Raw genomic sequence first — 25,928 nt, 5'->3', positions numbered from 1 at the left:
CTTAGACTAATACAGAACAGCTTCAAGAGAGGGAAAAAAAACAAAAACCCTATAGCCAAGATAAAGGTTTCTTAAGAGTTCTTGAGTTCCCATGTTTATGAGGCCCAAGAAACGCAATTTATTCTGTTGTCTTTTTAAGTCCTCAAGAGAAGAAAAAGTTACAAGTCAGACTATGCTTAATGAGAAGACCTATCTGCATCAGCAAGTTCAAGAACCAAACTTCTATTTGCCACCCGCTGAATCAAAAACATTCAAATGCTTTGACTTCAAGAATAGTATCAGAATGTCGTCATTTACTCTCATTAAATACTTTTAATTTGGAATTTTAGAAAAATTGGACACCTAGTTTATCAGAAGACTGCAGTCTGTCTTTTAAACAAAAATAGGGATTTTGCTCTAGAGTGCTAAAAAAAAAAAAAAAAATTTTCCGCAGTAACTTCTTTGAGATAACCGTTCTTCCTATGGATAGTCATCAGCAAAACACCTTAAAAAAAAAAAAAAAAATTTTCCCAAGTTCTTACCAAAAACTCATCTCAATGAAAAAGTCATCCAGGAAAGCAAAACTTTCCTTTACATGAAGTGTTCTTTATATGCATTAGACCAAACAATCCACTTTAGTTTTAACAGTTTTAAAATCTAAATCACAGTACAGCTGAACAGTGAATGGATGGGATAGTTGCAATGAGGTATTATTTTGACATTTTGGTCTCAGAAGGTGTTTCCCCAGTATCCAATGTCTTCAACAACCGGAAAAGACCAGCAGCTTCTCGTATCCTACTGAATTCGATACAGAATGCCTGCACTTCTATGAACAAGTCTTGTACATTAATAATTTTGTTCCGGATCAAAGACTGGAGAAACACACACACAAGACGTACCAAACGATTCTGAAAAGGAAAAAGCAAATTTTAGTCTGTTCATTTTTTTGACAAGTATTTATAAAACTTACAAACATTTCTATTACCTGCATATACTTATCCTTAATTTGTTCGCAAGTGGAAATGCAATTCGAGATATAAAGGTGAATAAACTCAGGAGGTAGATCAACAGCTGTGGTTAGTCTGTTTCATAAAGAAAATGTGGACTGTTAATTTTTATTTGCTAACATTGAAAATTAATGTTAACCATAAAATACAAAATTTCTTTTGGTCACCTGGTAGAAATCTCTGATGTGTGATCAATTCTCTAGTTTTAAACATACTTAGGCAACTAAATCTAAGAGCCACATCCACTTTTCATAAATAACACTTATACTTAGCAGTATACACAGCCATCACTCACTAATCAGTTACTTTTTTGAGCACTATCCCTGAGTATTTCTGGTTACTTTAACTTACAGTTTGTTATCTGCTAAGTTCCCATATCCACAGCAATTACAGGCATTCAAGTAACATTTACTAAAGCCCCATTACAGATAAACACTATGAAAGGGCAATGTGTCTGAGAGGAAGGTATAATTTGGTACATGAACAGTACAACATATAGTCAAATGCTAAAATGAGGGATTTGTAAATAAAGTAATATAAGGAACCTAGGAAAAGCCTTAAAGGGTAAGTGACTTAAAGTGAAACCTAAGGAGATTCTGAGACACTAAGATTAGGGTTTAAAAAAAAAAAGGAGATAAGCCATCTAAGGAGGTAATGTACAGACAGGCTTGGAATCAGGCACATTCCGGAACACAACAGACCAGACTGGGATATAACAAAAGGTATGGTACAGACTAGGATCAGGTTAGTCTTCAAAGTCAAGGCCAGTATTTTCCCAAGGATTATGTGGAATGTTTTAAGGAAAGAAGAAAAGTGGGGTTGGGTTAGAGTTCCATACTCAGTCTGGGAAACACTAGGTCACATTAACTAGGGATTGTTGCAAAGCCTTTGCTATGCTAACTAATATAAAGTATGAATTTCCAAAAGAAGATTCATATATGCTACCTTTTCTAAACTTCAAAACCACTGTCAGAACTAGTGCTCCAAGGAAACACTGCCACAGGCCACCTCGGTTACTTGAGATTTTTGTGTCAGCAACGGATATGTTTCACGCTTAAGGCTAATACACTATCACTCTGACAGGTGCTGAAGGATAATAAAACAGGACCTTGTCCTTGACATCTCAAAATATTTAATACAAGGAAGATTAGAATCACACTGATAAAAAGATGGAATTATTTTTGGACCAAGAGCCAAATGTAAAGACAGTAACCCCTAACAAGAACACAGTGAAGAAGTCAGCACTCAAGAGCTTGCTCAATCCAAAGGACCTGAAAAGAACTCAGCCACTAAAGAAGAGTGTGAATCTTGACTTCACAGAGAGATAAAGCCCTGAACGAGGAGAGAGGAGGCAGAAATGCAGCAGCACAGCATGTTTTCAATAAGCATCTAACCAGTTTTGCAAGAGGCCAAACACAAAGTTGAAAATTAATTTGGGAGCCTCTGGCTTCCTCCCTCTCCTACCCTTGAAAGAACACACTGTCCACGCCTACATGGACTTGCACTCACTAGGATTCTGGCCAGGCTTTTTTTCACCACTTGATACATTTATTTTATTTATTTATTATCATTATTATTATTATTTTCTTTAGAGGCAGAGTCTCAAGCTGTTGCCCTGGGTAGAGTGCCATGGTGTCACAGCTCACAGCAACCTCCACCTCTTGGGCTGAAGCGATTCTCTTGCCTCAGCCTCCCATGTAGCTGGGACTACAGGTGCCCGCCACAACACCCAGCTATTTTTTGGTTGTAGTTGTCATTGTTCTTTGGCAGGCCCGGGCTGGATTCAAATCCGCCTGCCTCAGTGTATGTGGCTGGCACCCTAACCACTGAGCTACGGGTGCCAAGCCCACTTGATAAATTCAAAAGGGACATATTTTTTAGTTCAATTTCAAGTAGGTTTTTAAAACATCTCTGAATTATGGGTGGTGCCTGTGGCTCAAGGAGTAGGGCGCCAGCCCCATATACCAGAGGTGGTGGGTTCAAACCTGGTCCTGGCCAAAAACTGCAAAAAAAAAAAAAAATCTCCAACTTACAAATAGGTGTTCAAAAGAAGTACTCTGGCTACATTTTAGTTGCCTGGTACTCAGAATGGATTTCTCCAGGCAGCAGAAGGACCATATAATTAACCATCCAAAACAGGACATCACATGAAAGGGAGCTCAGCAACAGCCTCAGCAGGACTGTCGCAGGCAAACCTGGACCTATGGCCACCCTATAAGCAAACAACTTAATAAAACAGGCTCCTAAGCTAACCCTCTCAAGGCCATTGAAATTCCTGTTCTACCTGCTCAACAGGTTGAGGTGAGAGAACTGGGAATTAATATAAAACGTGAAGACACTGTACAGAGTACAGCGGAAGGGAACGGATTGTTTTCCTGACAATGCAGAGTGAGGAGACTGAAGACAGGGAGAAGGCCAGGAGGGATCTTAACAGCTTTTTAGAATTGCCAGAATCCCCTCAGCTTATAAGGCCTACACCTTTCCACTATAGCTGTTAGTCGCTAAAGAAAAATGTTACACGTACATTTGTATAGAGGTACAGAGGATACCACTATGTACAGGGAAATACATTTCAGCAATTACGTTTTTATTTATGCTTCTATAAACAATAAATATGTTTGAAATCCTAGCCTCAGATTTCTTACGAATGGATCCTAAGTTCACAAGTAGTGACTGCTAAGGCTCAGATGATTTCTTTAATGAATTATCTTAGGCAATAATACCAGGAAAAAATTACACAGGTTTTTCCTCCTGCCCATTTAATCAGGATCTATATATAACCACATTTTTATTTTATTATTTTTTTTATAACGACATTTTTAATCAAATATGGAAACTTACCGATTTACAACTTCCATTGAATGTAAGGACATGTCCATATTTACCAGGACAGAGAAATACTCAGTGATCTGGCTTGACTGCATTAATTTCAGCAACATTTCTATAGCAACTAAAGGGTTGTTTTCCACAAGGTCAGGAAGTTTGGCTGGAGTGAGGCCAATATGGTAAACAAGTTTGGGGTCTTTTTCCAACTCACCAAGGAGCTAAACACCACCAAATTTTGAGAGAGAGAGAGAGGTTCTTCATTAAAATAAGAAACATTTTCATGCACACAAAAACAAGTATTTTATACACAAAGCTTTTAAACTTCACAAATTTCTTCCCTCAAATCTGTCTTTTGGGGGGTTTGTTTGTTTGTTAGGGGGAGAGAGACAGGGTCTCACTCTATCACTTAGGCTACAGTACAATGGTGTGATCATAGCTCACTTCAGCCTCAAACTCCTGGGCTGAAGCAATCCTCCCACCTTAGGCTCCAAAGAGGCTAGGACTACAGGAGCACACCACCACACATGGCTAAAATGCAATCTCACTGTGTTGCCCAAGCTGGTCTCAAACTCCTAGCTTCAAGCAATCCTCCCACCTCAGGTTCCCAAGTTGCTAGTATTACAGGTGCAAGCCACCATGCCCACACACATAACTGCACTTGCTAGGCTTCTAGCCAAAATCGTACCAGGATGTTCTGACATTGTTTAATTTACATTTGAATTGTGAAGATGCTAAAATACAAACACATTGAGGACAATATGTATAAATATGCTAGTGATTCCTCTTCCCTGGACATGAAACCAGACTCAATATTATCTAGTTGTAACAATACCGAGTCCTTTGTAGACATTTTTCTCTCCTGTCATCTGTTATAACCAAAAATAATGTTAATAACCAACTAGTTCTCATCAGAAACAAAAGTCCTACTCAGCCCCACCCACATGGAGAACTGAGCTATCAGAGAAGGGGGCAGAATGGGAAGTGGGACGGCTACAAGTCATCACTTGCAGAGTTGTACAGTTCAAGTCACGCCTACAATGTGTAATTCCCATCGGTATCCTCAGCTTAGCACCTGTAGCTCAGTGGCTAGGGCGCCAGCCATATACACCGGAGCTGGCAGGTTTGAACCCAGCCCAGGCCTGCTAAACAACAATCACAACTACAACCAAAAGATAGCCAGGCGTTGTGGCGAGCACCTGTAGTCCCAGCTACTTGGGAGGCTGAGGTAAGAGAATCCCTTAAGCCCAAGAGTTTGAGGTTGCTGTGAACTGTGACACCCCAGCACTCTACCCAGGGTGACATAAGGAGACTCTGTCTCAAAAAAAATAAAAGGTATCCTCATAAACATTTTTTCTGCTACATTAGCACTTTTTCTTTTAAATTTTCTATGCTCTTTTCCCTACCTACTTGTATCGTTCCACTGTGGACTATGTTTCAGGATGGTCTAATAAGCAAAGTGAATGACAAACACACACATTAATTACTTGACTTTGAAAATAGTATTTCTGGAGGCAAGATGCTTTGGAGATGTTGATATCTCCCCAAATTCTAACTCAGAAATATGTAATTCACCAGCCAGAAACATCCTATGAGTGGCTTGCCTTAGCTAGGCAACACAGCAAGACTGTGACTCTAAAAAACAATTTAAAAATTAGCTGGGTGTAGTGGCATGCACCTATAGTCCTAGCTACCCAGGAGGCTGAGGCAAGACGGCCACTTGGGCCTAGGAGTTCAAGGTTACAGTGAGCTCTGATGGTGTCACTGCACTCCAGCCTGAATGACAAAGACAGACCCTGTCCTTTATTTAAAAAGGGGTGTCCTTGCCTTTCTCCTAAAGGAAGCTGTCCAGTCTTATACTTGAGTAGTGGGGCCTATTTTTATTTGGTTTGGTTTTGAGACAGAGTCTTAAGCTGTCGCCCTGGGTAGAGTGCTGTGACATCATAACTCACAGCACCCTCCAACTCTGGGCTCAAATGATCCTCTTGCCTCAGTTTTTCTATTTTTAGTAGAGATGGGGTCTCAAGTTTGCTCAGGCTGGTCTCGAACTTGTGTGCTCAAGCTATCCACCCGTCTGAGCCTCCCAGAGTGCTAGGATTACAGGTGTGAGCCACTGTGCCCGGCTGGCGTGGCCTACTTTTAATCTCAAAACCATCACAAACCTGTGCGATGGGGGCTAGTTCACCTTCCCTGGCCTCATCTTCCTCCTCTATAAAATGTTAACAAGTCCACTTACTCCGGGAAGAGTTACTATCCAGCATAAATCTAACGATGTATGTCAAGTGCCTAGCTGGCGCACAGTAGGAGCAGGATGCCAAAAAGTGAGAGCCATTTCACCTCTCCCAGGACAAACTGATCACAAACAAAAGTTGAAACATTTGAAACATTTTTTGTCACTGGACTTCTTGCTTCACCAAAGCAAACTTACCAAAAGTAGAAAGGGCAAAACAAAGCTTAGACATCAAAAAAAAAACCTTTGCCACTTAACTACTTCTGGCTCACATGATAGTTTATTTGCTCCTTTACTGCTTCATAAAAAAAGCAATTGGAGCTAAGAGGGCAGCCAAGTATCAGCTTCTGTGCAGCTGGGCACAGTGAGAGTGGGGAGAGAAGACTCCAGGCATCTCTGGCCGGTGGGTTTAGCCCAGAGGCTTCCCTTTGGTGACACAGGAAGTCAGCGAGAGACTTCGGGACCCCACAAGGAGGACAGAAGCAGTGGAAAACTGGCAAGTGGGAGGTGCGTTTTTTGGGTTGGAGGCTGCCTGAAGCTGTAACCATAGCAACAGCAAGACTGAAAGCAGGAAAAAATAAACTCTAATTGGATTAAAGAAGAAAATGTTTAAATACACACCTGTGTCTGCTGGGGAGAAGACAAGGGGCTTTTGAAGGCTTTGGCCATTATTCGCTTGATCTCCACACCAGTGCTGTTCTTCACACACATGGACTTATCCCACTGAACGCTGTGGTCGGGCTCTGTGGGATTCAGCCATGCCAGCTCATCCTCACAGACGTGCAGTGGAGGTGGGGGGCGGATAAACTCTGGCCGAAAATGGCCTGTAATCAGAGCAGTAGCATTAGACTGTGTCTATCAGTAAGCTAACATCCTTACACACCACACCTACCTTTCACTTAATGAAGTACACCAAGGCCTCTTTCAATAAGGATGATGTGACAAAACTCTCACACTTTAAAAGCAAAGGCAGAAGTGGTAAAGAAAATCATGGTGTCATTCATAATACAAGCAAGGAAATGAAAGAACATTAACAGCCCTATGCCAGAGACCAAATTCAATAGCCAAGATCTGACAACTCCGAATTCAAGCATGACACTCATACAAAAAGAACACAACTGCTAGAGTTGTAAGTGTTTTGATGGGAAAATGGAATACTATTTGTCCTCACATCCTATTTTTAGTTGCCACTATTTTGCTCAGAGACCACTATGATTTGTGTAATTTTGTCTTTGCATCTTGTAACTGAAAAGACAAATTACAAGGCAATGAAATAGAAGGAGAAAAAGAGTATGGTTGACTTTTGACATTTTCAAATGAACACGGAGAATTTTCATAAACCTCTAACTTTACAAATACCATATTCATTTTCATAAAACAATAAAAGTACAACAGGGAAACAAAGTCACTCAACTCTTAACTACCTTATAAAACAAGATTCATCCCTAAGTTACAAACCTACTAAATCAGTGCTGGCTAGGACTTCTGCTGAACCAATTTCATACTGCATTTTGATTTCCATATAGGCAGAAGATAGCTTATTCCTATCTCAGTTCCTAGCCACTGCCAAATTTGAGATTCTGTCTAGTTTATTAAAAATGTCTATTTTCTGGCTAAGAATCATCTCTTTATCTTAAACATCTCAACTGTCTTTTCACCAAGACTAGTATCTGAATCTCTCTTCAGACCACCCACTTATAATAAGAAAGTGTTTAACACTTTGAGACATACTACTTAAGTGATAAAATCACTGTGCTGAGGATGCCTGGTGTTTGGCTAGACTCACTTATTACCAGCGATTTGCTTTTTACCTAACTTCTCAGTACAATTCTGTACAATTCTAAGTTGTGCCTGAGCAAACAGTGAAACCATCACATGCCATTACATTCTGTAGACCTTTAGTCACACTCGTGACTAGCTGGGAAACCAACTATTTAACCCAGGGGTGTTCAATCTGTGGATACCAAAAAAGTATGCACAGACCCTCTGTTTTGCTCATCATCAGTGTTTGTGTATGTATGCGTTTATTTATTTATTTTTGAGATGAGTCTCACTCTGTTGCCCTGGTGTCATAGCTCACAGCAACCTCGAACTGTTGGGCTCAAGTGATCTTCTTGTCTCAGCCTCTGGAGTAGCTGGGACTACAGGCATGCACCACCACACCCAGCTAGTTTTTCTATTTTTAGTGGAGATGGGGGTCTCCCACTTGCTCAGGCTGGTCTTGAATTCCTGAGTTCAGGCAATCCTCCTGCCTATGCCAGAGTGCTAAGATTACAGGCATGAGCCACTACATCCAGCTAGTCTTTATGTATCTAATATGTGGCTCAAGACAACTCTTATTCTTCCAATGTGTATCAGAGAAAGGAAGGAAAAAAGGTTGGACACCCCTGATTTAACCCATTTATGCCAAAGATCTACTATACACCAAACAGTATAAAAGTCACTGTGTAGGTCAGGCTCACACCTGTAATCCTAGCACTCTGAAAGGCCGAGGTGGGTGGATTACTTGAGCTCAGGAGTTCAAGACCAGCCTGAGCAAGAATGAGACCCCGTCTCTAAAAACAGCTAAGCATTGTGGCAGGCGCTTGTAGTCCCAGCTACTCCAGAGGCTGAGGCAAGAAAATCGCTTGAGCCCAAGAGTTTGAGGTTGCTGTGAGCTATGATGCCATGGCAGTCTACCGAGAGCAACATAGTGAGACTCTGTCTCAAAAATAAATAAATAAAAGTGACTGGTAAGTTTCAACCCCATGGTGACACTATAATTTAGAAAACATGTTCTTATCCCTAAACATAAAGCATGCCTTCATCATTCAAACCATACAGAAGCTATAAAACCAACAGATGCAGCTATATTATTTCAAATTCAATAGGTATTATCTTTGAATTAAAATTAGGAGATGTAAGATAAAAATTTAAAGTGGAAATAATGATAGTAATAAGATTACTAATGAGGCATAAAAAATGATATAAAAACAGACTCATTTCAGTACAATCAGAATATATATCTTTAGGTATGCTCATGATAGAAATGTAATAAACAACTTGGTAGGTAATGTTCTTAAATCTTCTAAACATTATTCTAGTAAGTTTCACATTAAATGCAAGTTCAAGTAGCAATGAAAATAACAAGATGTGTCAAAAAAACTACAAACTCCCAACTGATGCTGACAGAGTAAAACCAAGAATAGAAAATTACTTTGTAGATACCTACTTTCAATAGGTGGTTTTGGTCCACTGACTAAAGCTTCTGTGATCTGTGAGGCAACTGAGCTGTCAAATCCAGAATTAGAAGAATCCGGGTCTGGGTCACTGAGAATACTAGGGAAGCTAGCTTTACTTTGAGTTGGCAACTCAGACTGGCGCTCTGAAAAAGACCAAAATAGAGGACATTTTAAAATTAAGGACCTCACCAGGAAAGTGCAAAGACAAGCTACTAATTAGGGAAGGCTATATGCAACATATAAAAAACAAAGGGTCAGATTCGGAGTGTGTGTTTATGTGTATACAGTGTCCTCACTTAACATCAATATGTATTTGGAAACTGCAGCTTTAAGTGAATTACATATAACGAAACCTATTTTATTTATCATCAAAGTTATATTAATAGTAAACCAATGCTGAACAAAAGGACTTATTCAAGGATTTACTATCATTTTGGTTAAAGTCATTTTCCAAGAACCTATCAGCAATGTTAAGTGAGGACTTACTATAAATATATATATTTTTAAACTCTGACAAAGCAAAAGAGAAATTAAAAAAATAAATAAATAAAATTAAAAATTTAAACTGAGGGGCGGCGCCTATGGGTCAGTCGGTAAGGCGCCAGCCCCATATACCGAGGGTGGCGGGTTCAAACCCGGCCCCGGCCAAACTGCAACCAAAAAATAGCCGGGCATTGTGGCAGGCACCTGTAGTCCCAGCTACTCGGGAGGCTGAGGCAAGAGAATCGCTTAAGCCCAGGAGTTGGAGGTTGCTGTGAGCTGTGTGAGGCCACGGCACTCTACCGAGGGCCATAAAGTGAGACTCTGTCTCTACAAAAAAAAAAAAAAAAAAAAATTTAAACTGACAAATCAATTAAAAAAAAAAAAAAAGGAAAAAGATGGACCAATGACTTTAACAAGGATTATGCCCCCAAAAGCTTGCATGGCCAATAATCATCTCGGGGGCTGGGGTGTGGGGGAGGAATTTAATCCCATTAGGAATCAGGGAAAATTCAGTTAAAAAGCAAGATACTAGTTCACACCCACCAGATGGCAAAAATTAACAAACCTGACGTTATCAAAGGCAGAAGAGGATGTAATTCACACACTAAAAACAGAGAATGTAAAATGGCACAACTCTGGAAAACAATGTGACATTACTTTTATTTACATGTGTGTATCTTTCCATCCAGAAGAAACACCCTCCCACATCCCCCACAAGAATGTACACGAATGTTCACAGCAATAGTACATCTGCCACTAGTGGAATGTGGAATGAATAAAGAACCTGGTATTCCACTGGGACTGGAATGACCACACCACAGCAGCAATGCAAGGCACCCACTGCAGTGACAAGCCACCAACATGGATTCGTCTCTCAGATAACAGCCAACACAAGGAAAGCAGAAAGAATAAATGTGGCATGAATCTACGTATATAAAGTTTACAGGCAGGCAAAGTAAAAAGTAAGGCATGCACAGAAGGGAAGACTACAAAGCAAGTTGAGAATGTTCATCACAAACATCAAGTAGGTGATGGGGGGCAGCAATTTAGAGAAAGACACAAGGAGCACTCAGGCCCTGAAAATGCTGTTTCTTAACCCAGATGGTGGCTGCTCCAGGTTTACTTAATTCTAATTCCTTAAAATGTACATGCATCTTATACCAAGTACCCTATCTCAGATTCTATCATTGTTAAAACACAGAGGTCAATAGAAGACCATCAACCCAATGCAATAATGGCCTGAGACGTGAACAGACACCTTAGATGTAGACAAGATGTTGAACTCAATCATTTAATGAGAAAAATGCTCACTAAAATTACCCTATGATGCCACTTTTTCATCTCAGACTGAAGTACAAAAAGTTACATATTATACTATTGACCAAAATGTAGGAAAAAATTTTAAATTGAAAATTGTGTGGTAAACTAGTCAGCAGTAGGTGTTTGTCAGGAATAAAAAATAAAATCTCTGAAATGAACACTGCATTGTTCACAGCATAAAACTCCATTCTTTGTAGTGACTTAAATTTAACTTGTCTGCTTGTTTTTTTCAAAGTTATAAAAACACTAACTGTGCCTTTCCTTTCGGCCGGAGACGCCATCTTCCAGTAATTCACCAAAATGACAAATACAAATGGAAAGAGGAGAGGCACCCGATACATGTTCTCTAGGCCTTTTAGAAAACATGGAGTTGTTCCTTTGGCCACATATATGCAAATCTACAGGAAAGGTGATATTGTAGACATCAAGGGAATGGGTACTGTTCAAAAAGACATGCCACACAAATGTTACCATGGCAAAACTGGAAGAGTTCACAATGTTACCCAGCATGCTGTTGGCATTGTTGTAAACAAACAAGTTAGGAGCAAGACCCTCGCGAAGAGGATTAATGTTCGTATTGAGCATATTAAGCACTCTAAGAGCTGAGATAGCTTCCTGAAACGTGTGAAGGAAAATGATCAGAAAAAGAAGGAAGCCAAAGAGAAAGGTACCTGGGTTCGACTAAAGCGCCAGCCTGCGCCACCCAGAGAAGCCCACTTTGTGAGAACTAACGGAAAGGAGCCTGAGCTCCTGGAACCCATCCCCTATGAATTCATGGCATAATAAGCATATAACATAGCACACAGGAGTACTAGTGAACCCATGTTTTTAGGAGCAAGAACCTATTTATTCCCCATGAGCTCATGGCATAATATGTGTACAGTAGGGGCACACAAGATAACCAATAGTCCCCATGTAACAGTGATACAAGGTGCTGGGACCTATTTCCCACGAACTCAAAACTCAATCAACACTTTGTCACATTAAATGGTAAGGTGCCTCCCTGAGCTGCTGGAACCTCTTCCCCTATGAATTCATGGCATGGTAGATACAAATAATAGCATAAAAATGTTTCTTGTTCATTCACTACAAGTGTGGTTTTTTTCCCCCCCAAAGAAGCATTAAAGCAAATTTTAATGTGTCCTAAAAAAAAAAAACACAAACTGCGACCTTCTCCCCGTGTGGATTATTCGTGTGGACAGATAGCTGGAGACGCGCACCGAATTGGCAGATTGCTGTATATGAGGTGTAATTTAAAACCACAGACTCTGTTGTAGAGATTTTCCCTGCTTGGCTGTGCTGGCTGGTGGGACCCTCCCTCACAGGGGACAGCAGCCTGCAATTCCTGGCAAAACCCAATTGACGAAAATTTATGCCTGAGCCGAGTGTGGCACCCGAAAGGGGAGCCACTCAGAACCACAAGGAGCTAAGCAACCCGATGGAAAATTGAAGGGAAGGGATCCTGCCCGGGAAACAGACATTTTGAATTATCCAAAATGGCAGACACCTCCCTGGAGAACAACAGGAGTGATTAAATAGACCTGACCATTCCTGGTGGGGAATACTGGAGTGGGCTGGCAGTTCAGGCTGTGTGGCGAACTGGCAGGTGGGTGGACTCAAAAGTCCAGATTCAAAAGTGAGACTCTGAGCCACAAAAACTGAGGATAAGGTCTCCGTGCGCTGCAGCTGCAGGTGCTGGCAGCAGCTAAAGCCGGTGGCAGCCACCACCCTCACCCACAGCTGGTTGCAGTCTCCACGTATAGGAGAATGTGGAAGCATAGAGGAAAGATTTGTGAAGCATGGACTCCTGCACTGAGTTGGGAGGTCGGATAGGAGTGCTGTCTGGAACAGAGCAGCTGAGGCTCCACAACAATTAGGTAATAAACTTTAAAAGAAACTCCATAATGGTGATCGGCCAGGTAGGGTGGTTACTATGGTAACAGTATAAACTGTGAATCAGGTATAAGCCTGGGAACCACTCACACTGCCACCTGGTGTCCAGAAAGTATATTGCATTATAAATATATTCCTATGAAAGTCGATCCCTACATCATACAGATATGTATTTCTATATATATACAAAAATAATATTTTTGTGCTTGGTGCCTTTTTTCTCTCTTTTTCTTTTTTTAACTCACCACTTTCTTGGAGGAGCTATTACTTTTCATTATTTTTTTATATATATGTGTTTTTATTTTTTTTCTATTTTTAATTTTTTCTTCTTTTTTAACATTTTCATGAACACCACTTTTTTTTTCCTTTTCTCTTCCTCTTCTTCCCTCCTTATGGTTTCTAAGAGTGCTAACATCAGGTTTTTAGAGTTTTTCTTTGTTAGTTTTGTTTGTATGTTTTTTACCTTTTTTTCAATTATTTTACGATTGTCATTATTTTTATTGTAGTTGTTTTTTTGTTGTTATTGTCATTGTTATTATCTGTATGTCTATGAGTTTCTGATTCTTTGTGCATCTGTAGGCTTGTGTGTCCGATAGCCTTTTTATCTGTTTATTTGCGCAGCTGGTCTCAATGAGTTTGGTGTTTTGACCTGCAATTCTGAGGTCTGGAGGCCTGTCCCCCAGGATTCCAGATTCTTGGGTGATTTCTCGAGGGTCGTGGACAGGGCTTAGACTGCAGCTGGTCAGTGCTGATTCTGTGGCACAGGACTGAGGAGACAACGGTCGGCTTAGAGGTAATCACACCGGAGCGGCAGTGCCCCGAGGTGCAGAGCAGGAGCCGTTTTGGGCAACAATAAGGCCCACCCCGGGATATCCCGAAGCCACACCCCGTCTCCCTGGGCAACCAGAGAAGGCCGGGCATCTTCTCAGATGGCAACCACCGCAGAACAAATCTGGGACTGAAACACAGGCCCCATGAGTAAAGGGTTTGCCTGAGGTAGTACTGGCTTGGGTGGAGCATGGGGACTAGAAAACGCACACGCAGAGCCAGGAAATTCCCAGGGTGGGGCTGACCCAGGGGACCATTTTACTGAGCCTAAGACGCAGCTGGCCCTCAGGGTATCATCAGCCTATAGACAAAGGAAAGCAGGAGGCTAGAGCTGACAGCTAACTGTGCTGCGAATACAAACCTACAGGAGTAAAGATAGGGCCAGAGGCACAGGTTCTGGGAACTCAGACCAGCTCCTCTTCTACAGAGGAATTTAGAAGGGGCAGAAACAACACCCACAAAGTTGTTCTGTTCTGCCAGTAACATCAATCAGGGGCGGGAATAGAACTGAGTGAACACCCTCCAGCCTCCATCATGCGCCTGAAGTTGTCAGGCATCACCGCCATGTGCTGGATAGAGGCAGAGAGCAGCGGACTAGCTGAGCACATAAAGATTTCCTTGTGGTTTAGGCAGGTGCAAACCTCTGGAGCATCTGCTCGCTGGAGACAACTGGGTCACAGCCTTGCAGGGCTATCAGTGACCGGGAGTGACAGAGGTGCAAGGAGGGGAAGGAGGCATCAACCTTCCGAGACTAATCTATTTGCAGGGTAGGTCCTCCTGACTTCACGGAGCACCGGACCAAGTCATATTTGAATTGTCACTAGACCCCTAAGATCCAGTTCCCAGAGACCTTTGAAACTCTCCCACCTGAGACAGGTGCTGACTGAGACAAATGATTTGGACCATTTGAACTGAGCCAATTGCCTGAGGACTATTCAAGTGGTGCCCTGGGTGTGTGGTTGCAGGAAGGTTTGATTCTCCATTTCCAATTATTGCCTGTGGGGGGGGCGGGGTGACTTAATTGCTGGTATTTCTCCACAGCTAAGACTTCAACCCAGAGTAACTCTTTCACTAGGGTCAGAGACCGGCTGAAAACAAGACAGAACCACTTAGCCCCACTACACCAAATAGGTCCCCAGTTTCTCAGGCCGTAGCATTGTATGAGTCCTCGACAAAGCTCCAGGGGAAAAGTCAAACAGTGTAAAATAATCGTAGGGCGGAATCAGCGGAAAAACTGGTAACATGAATAACCAGAATAGATCAAACCCCAACTCCCAAGGAAAGATATGGCAGGTGTACCTGAAGATCCCATTCATAAACAGCTGGCCAAGATGTGAGAAATAGAATTCAGAATTTGGATTGCAAACAAGATTAACAGAATGGAGGAAAATTTGGAATTAGAAATTCGAAGGGCAATTCAAAAGTCAGAATTAGAAATTCGAGAAGAAAGTCAAAAGTTGTCTCAAGAATTTAATGAATTTAAAGACAAAAGCACCAAAGGTTTTGATGCACTGAAGCAAGAATTTGCAGCCCACAAAGATCTGAAAAATACAGTAGAATCCCTCAGTAACAGAGTGGAAAAGGCAGAAGAAAGGATTTCTGACATTGAAGACAAAGCGTTTGAACGCTCCCAAATTCTCAGAGGAAGAGAAATGAAGAGCAAAAACAGATCGTTCTCTCAGAAAGCTCTGGGATAATTCAAAGAAGGCTAATATCTGCCTCATTGGAATCCCCTAAGTGATGAAGTGGCCTCGCAAGGCACAGAGGCCCTTCTCCATGAAATTACAAAAGAGAATTTTCCAGACATGCCTACAGATTCTGAAATTCAGATAGCAAACAGTTTCAGAACCCCAGCACAACTCAATCCCAATAAGACATCCCCCAAGCATTATCATAAATGACTTCACCAGTGTTAACATAAAGGAGAAAATTCTGAAAGCAGCCAGACACAAGAAATCCATTACCTACAAAGGGAAGAATAATAGAATGACTGCAGATCTCTCTGCTGAAACCCTTCAAGCCAAAAGAGGGTGGTCATCGACTTTTAATCTCCTAAAACAAAATAACTTTCAACCGCAGATCCTGAATCCAGATAAACTGAGTTTCATTTATAACGGAGAACTAAATACTTTAATGACATTCATATGTTGAAGAAATCTGCCATAACCAAACCAGCTCTTCAGGATATTCTCAGACCTATCCTCCATAATGACCAGCACAATCTTCTACCACAAAAGTAAACTCAATCAAAAACTTTTGATCCAACACCAACTTCCACAATGGTGGAAGGATTAAAAATGTCCACTGGACTTTCGAAAAACTCGATACCCAAAATTTTACCAGACTTATCAATATTCTCCACTAATGTGAATGGCTTAAACTGTCTGCTAAAAAGGCACAGGTTAGCTGACTGGATACAAAACTCAGGCCAGATATTTGCTACGTGCAAGAGTCACATCTTACCTTAAAAGATAAATATAGACTCAGGGTGAAAGGATGGTTGTCCATATCCAGGCAAATGATAATCAGAAAAAAGCAGGCATTGCAATTCTATTTGCAGACACAAGGGCTTTAAACCAACAAAAGTAAAGAAGGAAAAGAATGGTCACTTCATATTTGTTAAGGGTAATACTCAATATGATGAGATTTCAATTATGAATCTTTAGGCACCCAACCAGAATGCACCTTAATTTATAAGAGAAACTCTAACAGACAAGAGCAACTTGATTTTCTCTTGCTCCATAATAGTTGGAGATTTCAACACTCCTTTGGCAGGGTTGGGTAGATCCTCCACAGAACATTTCATCCCAACAAAACTGAATACACATACTTCTCATCAGCCCATGGAACATACTCCAAAATCGATCACGTCTTAGGTCACAAGTCTAACCTCAGTAAATTTAAAGGAATAGAAATGATTCCTTGCATCTTCTCGAACCACCATGGAATAAAAGTTGAACTCAGTAACAACAGGAATCTGCATACTCATACAAAAACATGGAAGTTAAATAACCTTCCGCTGAATAATAGCTGGTCAGAGATGAGATTAAGAAGGAAATCGCCAAATTTTTGGAACAAAACGACAATGAAGACACCAATTATCAGAACCTCTGGGATACAGCAAAGGCAGTCCTAAGAGGAAAATTTATAGCACTGCAGGCCTTCCTCAAGAGAACAGAAAGAGAGGAAGTTAACAACTTAATGGGACATCTCAAGCAACTGGGAAAAGAAGAGCATTCCAACCCCAAACCCAGTAGAAGAAAAGAAATAACCAAAATTAGAGCAGAATTAAATGAAATTGAAAACAAAAGAATTATACAACAGATCAATAAATCAAAAAGTTGGTTTCTTGAAAAGGTCAATAAAATAGATAAAACTTTGGCTAATCAGGAAAAAAAGAGTAAAATCTCTAATTTCATCAATCAGAAATGACAAAGATGAAATAACAGACTCCTCAGAAATTAAAAAAATCCTCAATGAATATTATAAGAAACTTTATTCTCAGAAATATGAAAATCTGAAGGAAATTGACCAATACTTGGAAGCATGTCACCTTCCAAGACTTAGCCAGAATCAAGTGGAAATGTTGAACTGGCCAATATCAAGTTCTGAAATAGCATCAACCATACAAAATCTCCCTAAAAAGAAAAGCCCGGGATCAGATGGCTTCACATCAGAATTCTACCAAACCTTTAAAGAGGAACTAGTACCTATATTACTTAACCTGTTCCAAAATGTAGAAAAAGAAGGAAGACTACCCAACACGTTCTATGAAGCAAACATCACTCTGATCCCCAAAACAGGAAAAGACCCAACAAGAAAAAAAATTATAGAACAGTATCACTAATGAATATAGATGCAAAAATATTCAACAAGATCCTAACAAACAGAATCCAGCAACATATCAAACAAATTATACACCATGACCATGTCAGTTTTATCCCAGGGTCTCAAGACTGGTTTAATATACGTAAATCTGTAAGTATAATTCAGCACATGAACAAATTAAAAAACAAAGACCATATGATTCTCTCAATTGATGCAGAAAAAGCTTTTGATAATATCCAGCATCCCTTCATGATCAGAACACTTAAGATAATTGGTATAGAAGGGACATTTCTTAAACTGATACAGGTCATCTACAGCAAACCTGCAGCCAATATCATATGGAATGGAGTTAAATTGAAATCGTTTCCACTCCGATCAGGAACCCGACAAGGCTGCCCATTGTCTCCATTGCTTTTTAACATTGTAATGGAAGTTTTAGCCATCGCAATTAGGGAAGAAAAGGCAATCAAGGGTATCCATATAGGGTCCGAAGAAATCAAACTTTCACTCTTCACAGATATGATTGTATATCTGGAAAACACTAGGGATTCTACTACAAAACTCTTAGAACTGATCAAGGAATACAGCAGTGTCTCAGGTTACAAAAATCAACATTCATAAATCAGTAGCCTTTATATATACCAACAATGGTCAAGCTGAAAAAACAGTTAAGGACTCTATTCCGTTCACAGTAGTGCCAAAGAAGATGAAATATTTGGGAGTTCATTTAACAAAGGACGTGAAAGATCTCCATAAAGAGAACTATGAAACTCTAAAAAAAGAAATAGCTGAAAACATTAACAAATAGAAAAACATACCATGCTCATGGCTGGGAAGAATCAACATTGTTAAAATGTCCATACTACCCAAAGCAATATACAATTTTAATGCAATCCCTATTAAAGCTCCACTGTCATACTTTAAAGATCTTGAAAAAATAATACTTCGTTTTATATGGAATCAGAAAAAACCTCGAATAGCCAAGACATTACTCAGAAATAAAAACAAAACAAAGCAGAAATAAAAACAAGCAAATCACGCTACCAGACCTCAGACTATACTGTAAATTGATAGTGATCGAAACAGCATGGTACTGGCATAAAAACAGAGAAGTAGACGTCTGGAACAGAATAGAGAACCAAGAGATGAATCCAGCTACTTAACCATTATTTGATCTTTGACAAGCCAATTAAAAACGTTCAGTAGGGAAAAGATTCCCTATTTAACAAATGGTTCTGGGTTAACTGGCTGGCAACCTGTAGAAGACTGAACCTGGACCCACACCTTTCACCATTAAGACAGACTCTCACTGGATTGAAGATTTAAACTTAAGACATGAAACTATAAAAATATTAGAAGAGGGTGCAGGGAAAACCCTTGAAGAAATCAGTCTGGGTGAGCATTTTATAAGAAGGACCCCGCCGAGCAATTGAAGCAGCTAAAATACACTACTGGGACCTGATCAAACTAAATACACTAAAAAATACACTACTGGGACCTGATCAAACTAAAAAGCTTCTGCACAGCCAAGAACACAGTAAGTAAAGCAAGCAAACAGCCCTCAGAATGGGAGAAGATATTTGCAGGTTATGTCTCTGACAAAGGTTTAATAACCAGAATCCACACAGAACTCAAACGTATAAGCAAGAAAAGAACAAGTGATCCCATCGCAGGCTAGACAAGGGACTTCAAGAGGAACTTCTCTGAAGAAGACAGGCACACGGCTTACAGACATATGAAAAAATGCTCATCATCTGTATTCATCAAAGAAATGCAAATCAAAACTACCTTGAGATACCATCTAACTCCTGTAAGATTAGCCCATATCACAAAATCCCAAGACCAGAGATGTTGGCATGGATCTGGACAAAAGGGAACACTTCTACACTGCTGGTGGGAATGCAAATTAATACATTCCTTTTGGAAAGATGTTTGGAGAACACTTACGAGATCTAAAAATAGATCTGCCATTCAATCCTATAATTCCTCTACTAGGTATCTACCCAGAAGACCAAAAATCACATTATAACAAAGATATTTGTACCAGAATGTTTATTGCAGCCCAATTCATAATTGCTAAGTCATGGAAAAAGCCCAAGTGTCCACTGATCCACGAATGGATTAATAAACTGTGGTATATGTACACTTGGAATATTATGCAGCCTTAGGGAAAGATGGAGACTTTACCTCTTTCATGTTTACATGGATGGAGCAGGAAAATATTCTTCTTAGTAAAGTATCTCAAGAATGGAAGAAAAAGTATTCAGTGTACTCAGCCCTACTATGAAACTAATTTATGGCTTTCATATGAAAGCTATAACCCAGTTATAACCTAAGAATATGGGGGAGGGGGAGGAGAGGATGGGCGGAGGGATGGTGATTGGTGGGATTACACCTGTGGTGCATCTTACAAGGGTACATGTGAAACTTAGTAAATGTAGAATATAATTGTCTAAGACAATAACTAAGAAAATGCCAGGAAGGTTATGTTAACTAGTGTGATGAAAATGCGTCAAACTGTTTATAAAACCAGTGTATGGTGCCCCATGATCGCATTAATGTACACAGCTATGATTTAATATTAATAAAAAAAAAGGGAAAAAAAGAAGTTTAACAATAAAAAAAAAAGAAAAACACAAACTGCAACTTCCACAAACACATCTTTGTTCCAAAGCACAGCAGGAAGACATTTGAATTTCAGGTCCCCCAGAGATCTGTGTGCCTATTCCCAGAGTAGAGGGAAGTACTTACTACTTTTTTTTTTTTGCACTTGTTAAAATGAATGGATCGGGACATCTTCAATCTGGGTACATGACAGCAAGCAGCAAGCTCAGCTACTCTGCCAAACTTACTCTAGGCCTGGGTTCCTTTCTGCTCAACACACTTCACAACTTTCTCACAGGCTGACTTAGTCATTGAAAGTTGAAATGGAAGTTAAACTTATTTCCTCCTTCATTAAATACTAAGCTAGAATCATCACAATAGGTACCACTTCTGAATCCATTTTCAAATTATCTTTGGTTAAGCAAATAATCATTTTCTTTCTATTATTAGATTATTGTATCTGGCAGTAGTGGCTGATAAGTACTTCTGTGTACCTACAACCTAAAGAATCACTCTCCAGTGGTAAGACTCATGCTTCAAGCAGGCAAGTAAAAAATGCCTCCTCTTATTCCTCAGATCTCAGAGAACATCTCTCTGACCATCAATTAAAGAAGGTCCTTCTATTATTTTCTGTCACAACAGGTTGTTTGCTTCAAAAGTACATAGTCATTTGCTTATATGTGTAACACAGAATGTGCCACAACAATCTTGAAAAAGAACGAAGTTGGAAGTCTCACTCGCTGATTTCAAAATTCAGTACAAAGCTAGTAATCAAAACAGTGTAATTAGTACTGGCATAAAGACCGACACATAGACCAATGGAAAGCCCAGAAAGAAACCCTTATGTATTGGGCGGTGCCTGTGGCTCAGTGAGTAGGGCACCGGCCCCATATATCAAGGGTAACAGGTTTGAACCTGGCCCGGGCCAAACTGCAACAAAAAATAGCCAGGAATAGCCAGGCATTGTGGCTGGCGCCTGTAGTCCCAGCTACTCCGGAGGCTGAGGGAAGAGAATCGCCTAAGCCCAAGAGCTGGAGGTTGCTGTGAGCTGTGACAGCAGTTTACGGAGGGCGACAAAGTAAGATTCTGTCTCTAAAAAAAAAAAAAAAGGAAAAAGAGAGAAAGAAACCCTCACGTGTATGGGCAAATGACTTTCAATAAGGATGCGGAGAGAATATTGTTTCAGCTATGCAGGATCCCTTGAGATTTCCCTGAATTTTAAGATAGATTTTTCTATTTCTGCAAAAAACATTGTTGCGATTTTGACAGGAAATGCAATGAATCTGTAGATTGTTTTGGGTAATACTAACACCCTACTGAATATTAAGTCTTCCAATCAAACTTTCAAAAAAAGCTAAATTTTAAGCACCATCATTCTAACAGAAATTAGATCGCTTTTCTCAGAAAAACAACCCAAGTGAAAACTCGAAATGAATTTATATACCATTTAGCTTCCCAAAATGAAGACTTCCACTAAAGATCCAATACTGAAACTACTTTTTTTTTTTGACAGAGTCTCACTTTGTCACTCCCGGTAGAGTGCCATGGCGTCATAGCTCCCAGCAACCTCAAACTCTTGGGCTCAAGAGATTCTCTTGCCTCAGCCTCCAGAGTAGCTGGGACTACAGGTGCCCGCCACAATGCCCAGCTACTTTTAAAGATGGGGTCTCACTCTAGCTCAGGCTGGTCTTTAATTCTCAGGTAATGCACCTACCTTAGCCTCCCAGAGAGCTAGGATTACAGGCATGAGCCACCGCACCCCGGCACCACTTTTTTTTTTTTTTAATGGAAGATATTACCCCCCACCAGAGTTACAAAGACCCACAATTAAAAAAACAAACAAACAACATTTTAAGAAAAGAACCTCAAGAAACAAGGCCTAACACGACTGACTACATAAAAACCACTGATAGCTCCTTACCTGCCAAGGCTAACTGAAGCCCACTTATGTCCACAGACTGGCCCATGTTTCCCACATCCATCAATGCAATCTGGCGAGGTGTCTTCTTGAAGAGTTCCCTTGGGGGTGCCAGCATCAGCTGGGAAAGAAAAAACTTTTCTGGTGGAGTTATAGGAGGTAAAAATCCTGTAAACAAAAATGTATAACAATTTCTCCAATGGTTACTTTTTCTTTTTTTTTTTTTGAAACAGAGTCTCACTCTTTTGCCCCAGGCTAGAGTGTGGTGGCATTAGCCTAGCTCACAGAAACCTCAGACTCCTGGGTTCAAGCAATCCCCCTGCCTCAGCTTCCCAAGTAACTGCAACTACAAGTGCCTGCCACAACACCTGGCTAATTTTTTCCATTTTTAGGAGAGACAGTGTCTTGCTCTTGCTCAGGATGGTTTGACTCCCAAGTCAAACAATCTTTCCATATCACCCTCCTAAAGTGCTAGGATTATAGGCATGAGCCACCACACTCAGTCAAGAACTTCATTTTCTAAAGTGCCTCAATTCCTGTAAAATCTAAGGGGAGCAAAACTAGATACTAAAAACTACAGCATTCAGAAATACTTTTTTTTCTTCACTGCTAGTACTGTGTACAAGTTTAATAAATAGAAGCCATCAGTAGCAATGCAAATACACTTCACACACCTGATTCAATACATAAATGCAGCTACAAAATTCCCAAATGCTTAATGTTGTTTCCCTTTTATCCCATATGCAAATACTCACCAAGCCTCATCTCCAACCACAGCAGTCACCAGGCTGCATTCCCTCTGCTACGTCCCCACTCTTCTCCTCTCTCTTGCCTGGACTACAAAACAGCCTGATTTCCCCAGCTCCTCTCTTGACCCCTGCCTCCACACTCCACATCCCACTTACCATTTAATTTCTAGAGTACAATCTGATCACATCATTTAACCTGTTTACAAAGAATTAAACCCAAACATCATTACAAAACCTTTGATAATCTGGTTCCAACCCATCTCTATAATCTCACCTCAAACTCCCCTCCCATCCACATACCCTGTACTCCAGTAGCACAAAATCCCTTAACTTCTATACCCAGTTCATCATCAATACCTGGCAGAGTTACACTTTTACCTCCTACCGGATCCCTCACCAATATCCAACAAAAATATCACTCCCTCTGCAAATCTCTCAAGCTCCACAGGTAGTCTTCCTCTGTGCTACCCAGCATTTTGTATGCAACAGCTAGTATAGGCCCTGCCACACTGTTACGATCATGTTTATTTTTCCCCAGCCACACCAAAAGCTTCTTCCGTGCAGGGAAGCAATCTTTCTACTTCCAGATATATTCTCAGTCCTGATTCTAACCAGAATCATCTGAATAACTTTTTTAAAATGCACCCATTAGATGTTCACACTAAACACACAATATCAGAAGCTCTAGGAGCAGGACTATGGCACTGCTATTTTCTCTTCTGTATATTTACCATTCCTGCCTACATGAATGGTAATGATAATAGGTAACACTTATAGGTACTTTTTTTTTTTATTGTCACTCTTGGTAGAGTGTCATGGCATCAAGCTCACAGTAACCCCCAACTCTTTGGCTTAGGTGATCCTCTTGTCTCAGCCTCCCGAGTAGCTGGGACTATAGGCGCCCACCGCAACGCTCGGCTATTTTTGTTGTTGCAGTTTGGCTGGGGCTGGGTTGGAACTCACCATCCTCATTATATGGGGCCGGCGCCCTACCCACTGAGCCACAGGCGCCTACTTAAAGGTACTTTTGTTCTTCATAACTATTCTACCAGCTCGTTAATTATCTGCATTTTACAGATGGAACTGAGGCACAGGTTAAACAACCCATCACTGGATTCCTTCCCTGGCAACTGCCTCTCCTTCCTTGACAAATTTGTGTTTACAATGCAGTCTATGGACTAGGTATAGTTTACACTCACTGCTTTTGAAAATGACATCCTATGAGTAAGGGTTCCTTTGCCTAATCTGCCTTTCAGAAGTCACAAGGTCCTCTGACCCAAATCCCACACTGTCCCAACACTCTAACATAACCACCCTGCAGGGGTGGGTTTTGACTATAAATTATGTGTTACATTCATTTCCCCAACAGTCACAAACTTCCAGGAAGCAAGTACCCTAAAGGCATCGTGGTCCAATACAAAAATTGCCCTTCTTAGACAATGGTACTGCAGGAAACCAATCTGAGCATGCTTCAGATCCAGATGGGTTGCCAGGCAAGAACACTAACTAGTTGGAAAGGTGGAATTCTCTTGTGCCAGGAAAAGACCCAGGTGTTACTCCCAAATCTATTGCCCAAATCTACTGCTACTGTATAGCATGCCCTACCTACAAAGGGATTTGTCCTTTCTCCCACTGGTTCAGTGTGTAGGATCAAGTTGTTTCCCATGTCTAATTACCTGCTTCTCCCACTACACTAGTCTCTTTAAGTCCTGGAAGTGCACATATCACCACCCTGTTTCTTTCTCGTCTTCTGGATGCAAGTCTTCCCCCAAAGTCCTCATAAAGCATTGAGCTTAAAAACATCAAAAATGCAGACTCACATCTAACCTGCTAGTCTGATTACACCACCAATGCTGCACAAGTGTACCCTTCACATAATTTCCAGCAGTCATCTGCTTTCCAACCCAATGTAATTGAAACTACCTTCTACACCCAACCAAGAAAGATGGCTGCAAAGTCCCTAAATAGCGTGTAATGTGTATGTCCTCCCTACAACTTAATTGGGCTCTTAATATTGATTCTATGTACTCCTGAGACTTAAAACCGAGGGAAGAGTCAGTGTGTCATTAGTTGTATCTTCACCAGATAAGCTTTAGCAGAATGAACCGTATCTGAGACACTAAAAACGGTAAGCCTCACAGTGTACTGTGTTATTTAATGGCCTGTACAGAGAAATAATTTTCGGTGCCTTGAACCTGCAATTAAACTATCATCTGTTCTCTTCATACTTAGGAGTTAACAGGAGGATGGTTGGCGGAGAAAGGGGATAATCATTTCAAAAGGAGATAATTTCCCTTGCGGGTGAATTCCCAGAAAGCTTAAGTGGATCTATAACCAAATCCACACCGCACGCCTGGCTTCCGGAGGTACCTGAGAGCGGGGGCCGGTCCGGCTCCTGGCCTCCACGGGCGGGAGGAGCTGGGTTGAGCAGGTGCGCGAAGCTGGCAGCGAAGGGGTTGGCGGCGAGCGGCTCGGTGCGGTACATCTCCCAGAGCAGGTAGAGTGCGGTGAGACGCTGCGCCGCGCTAGGCAGCAGGTCCGGCTGCTGCAGCAGCATGACGAGTACCGAACCCAGGCGGAAGTGGTCGGCCTTGCTGAAATAGTGGTGGAAAGCGGTGGACAGGCCCTCGAAAGTGCTGCCACCGCCCGCCTCCTCCGAAATGATGCTCAGCAGGCTCGAGAGCTCCTTCGGGGTCAGGCTCATCCTGCCCGCGGGGGCCCCCGGGCCTCCACTTCCCGGCCTGGAACCGCTTGCTCCGCCTCTGCCACCGCCGGAGACCCCCGGGCCGCTCCTAGACGCCGACCCTGCTGCGTCCCGGGACCCCCTTTGCTCTGCGGCGGTAAGAAGCCGGCCAGACGCCGCGCTCGTCCCGCCGCCGGGCATCAACCTCGCTCGCCTGCCCTGCTTCCTGGCCGGATTGGCTCTGGCGCCGGCCCGCTCCGTCCCCGCGGCCGTAAAGCGCACTGTTACACGACAGCGTCGCAAACAAAACACGTCAGGAAAGCCAGACCGCGGCGGAGGAAAGGGACCGCTCCAAGCGAGAG

General features: G+C 41.4%; 1 protein-coding gene across 1 annotated transcript; it reads right to left on the bottom strand.

Moving 5' to 3' along the window:
• Positions 1-571: 571 nt before the first annotated feature.
• CNOT11 (CCR4-NOT transcription complex subunit 11) lies at positions 572-25,928 on the bottom strand. Its single transcript, XM_053587310.1, has 7 exons — positions 25,254-25,928; positions 22,138-22,302; positions 9,251-9,403; positions 6,661-6,863; positions 3,828-4,030; positions 965-1,061; positions 572-887 (listed from the first exon to the last, which is right to left on the bottom strand). Exons 1-7 carry the CDS (start codon positions 25,765-25,767, stop codon positions 690-692), a joined length of 1,533 nt encoding a protein of 510 aa, XP_053443285.1. The 5' UTR covers positions 25,768-25,928; the 3' UTR covers positions 572-689.

Source organism: Nycticebus coucang, chromosome 4, assembly GCF_027406575.1.
Source record: "Nycticebus coucang isolate mNycCou1 chromosome 4, mNycCou1.pri, whole genome shotgun sequence".
Classification (NCBI taxonomy): Eukaryota; Metazoa; Chordata; class Mammalia; order Primates; family Lorisidae; genus Nycticebus; species Nycticebus coucang.
This window is presented reverse-complemented; position numbering and strand designations above follow the sequence as displayed.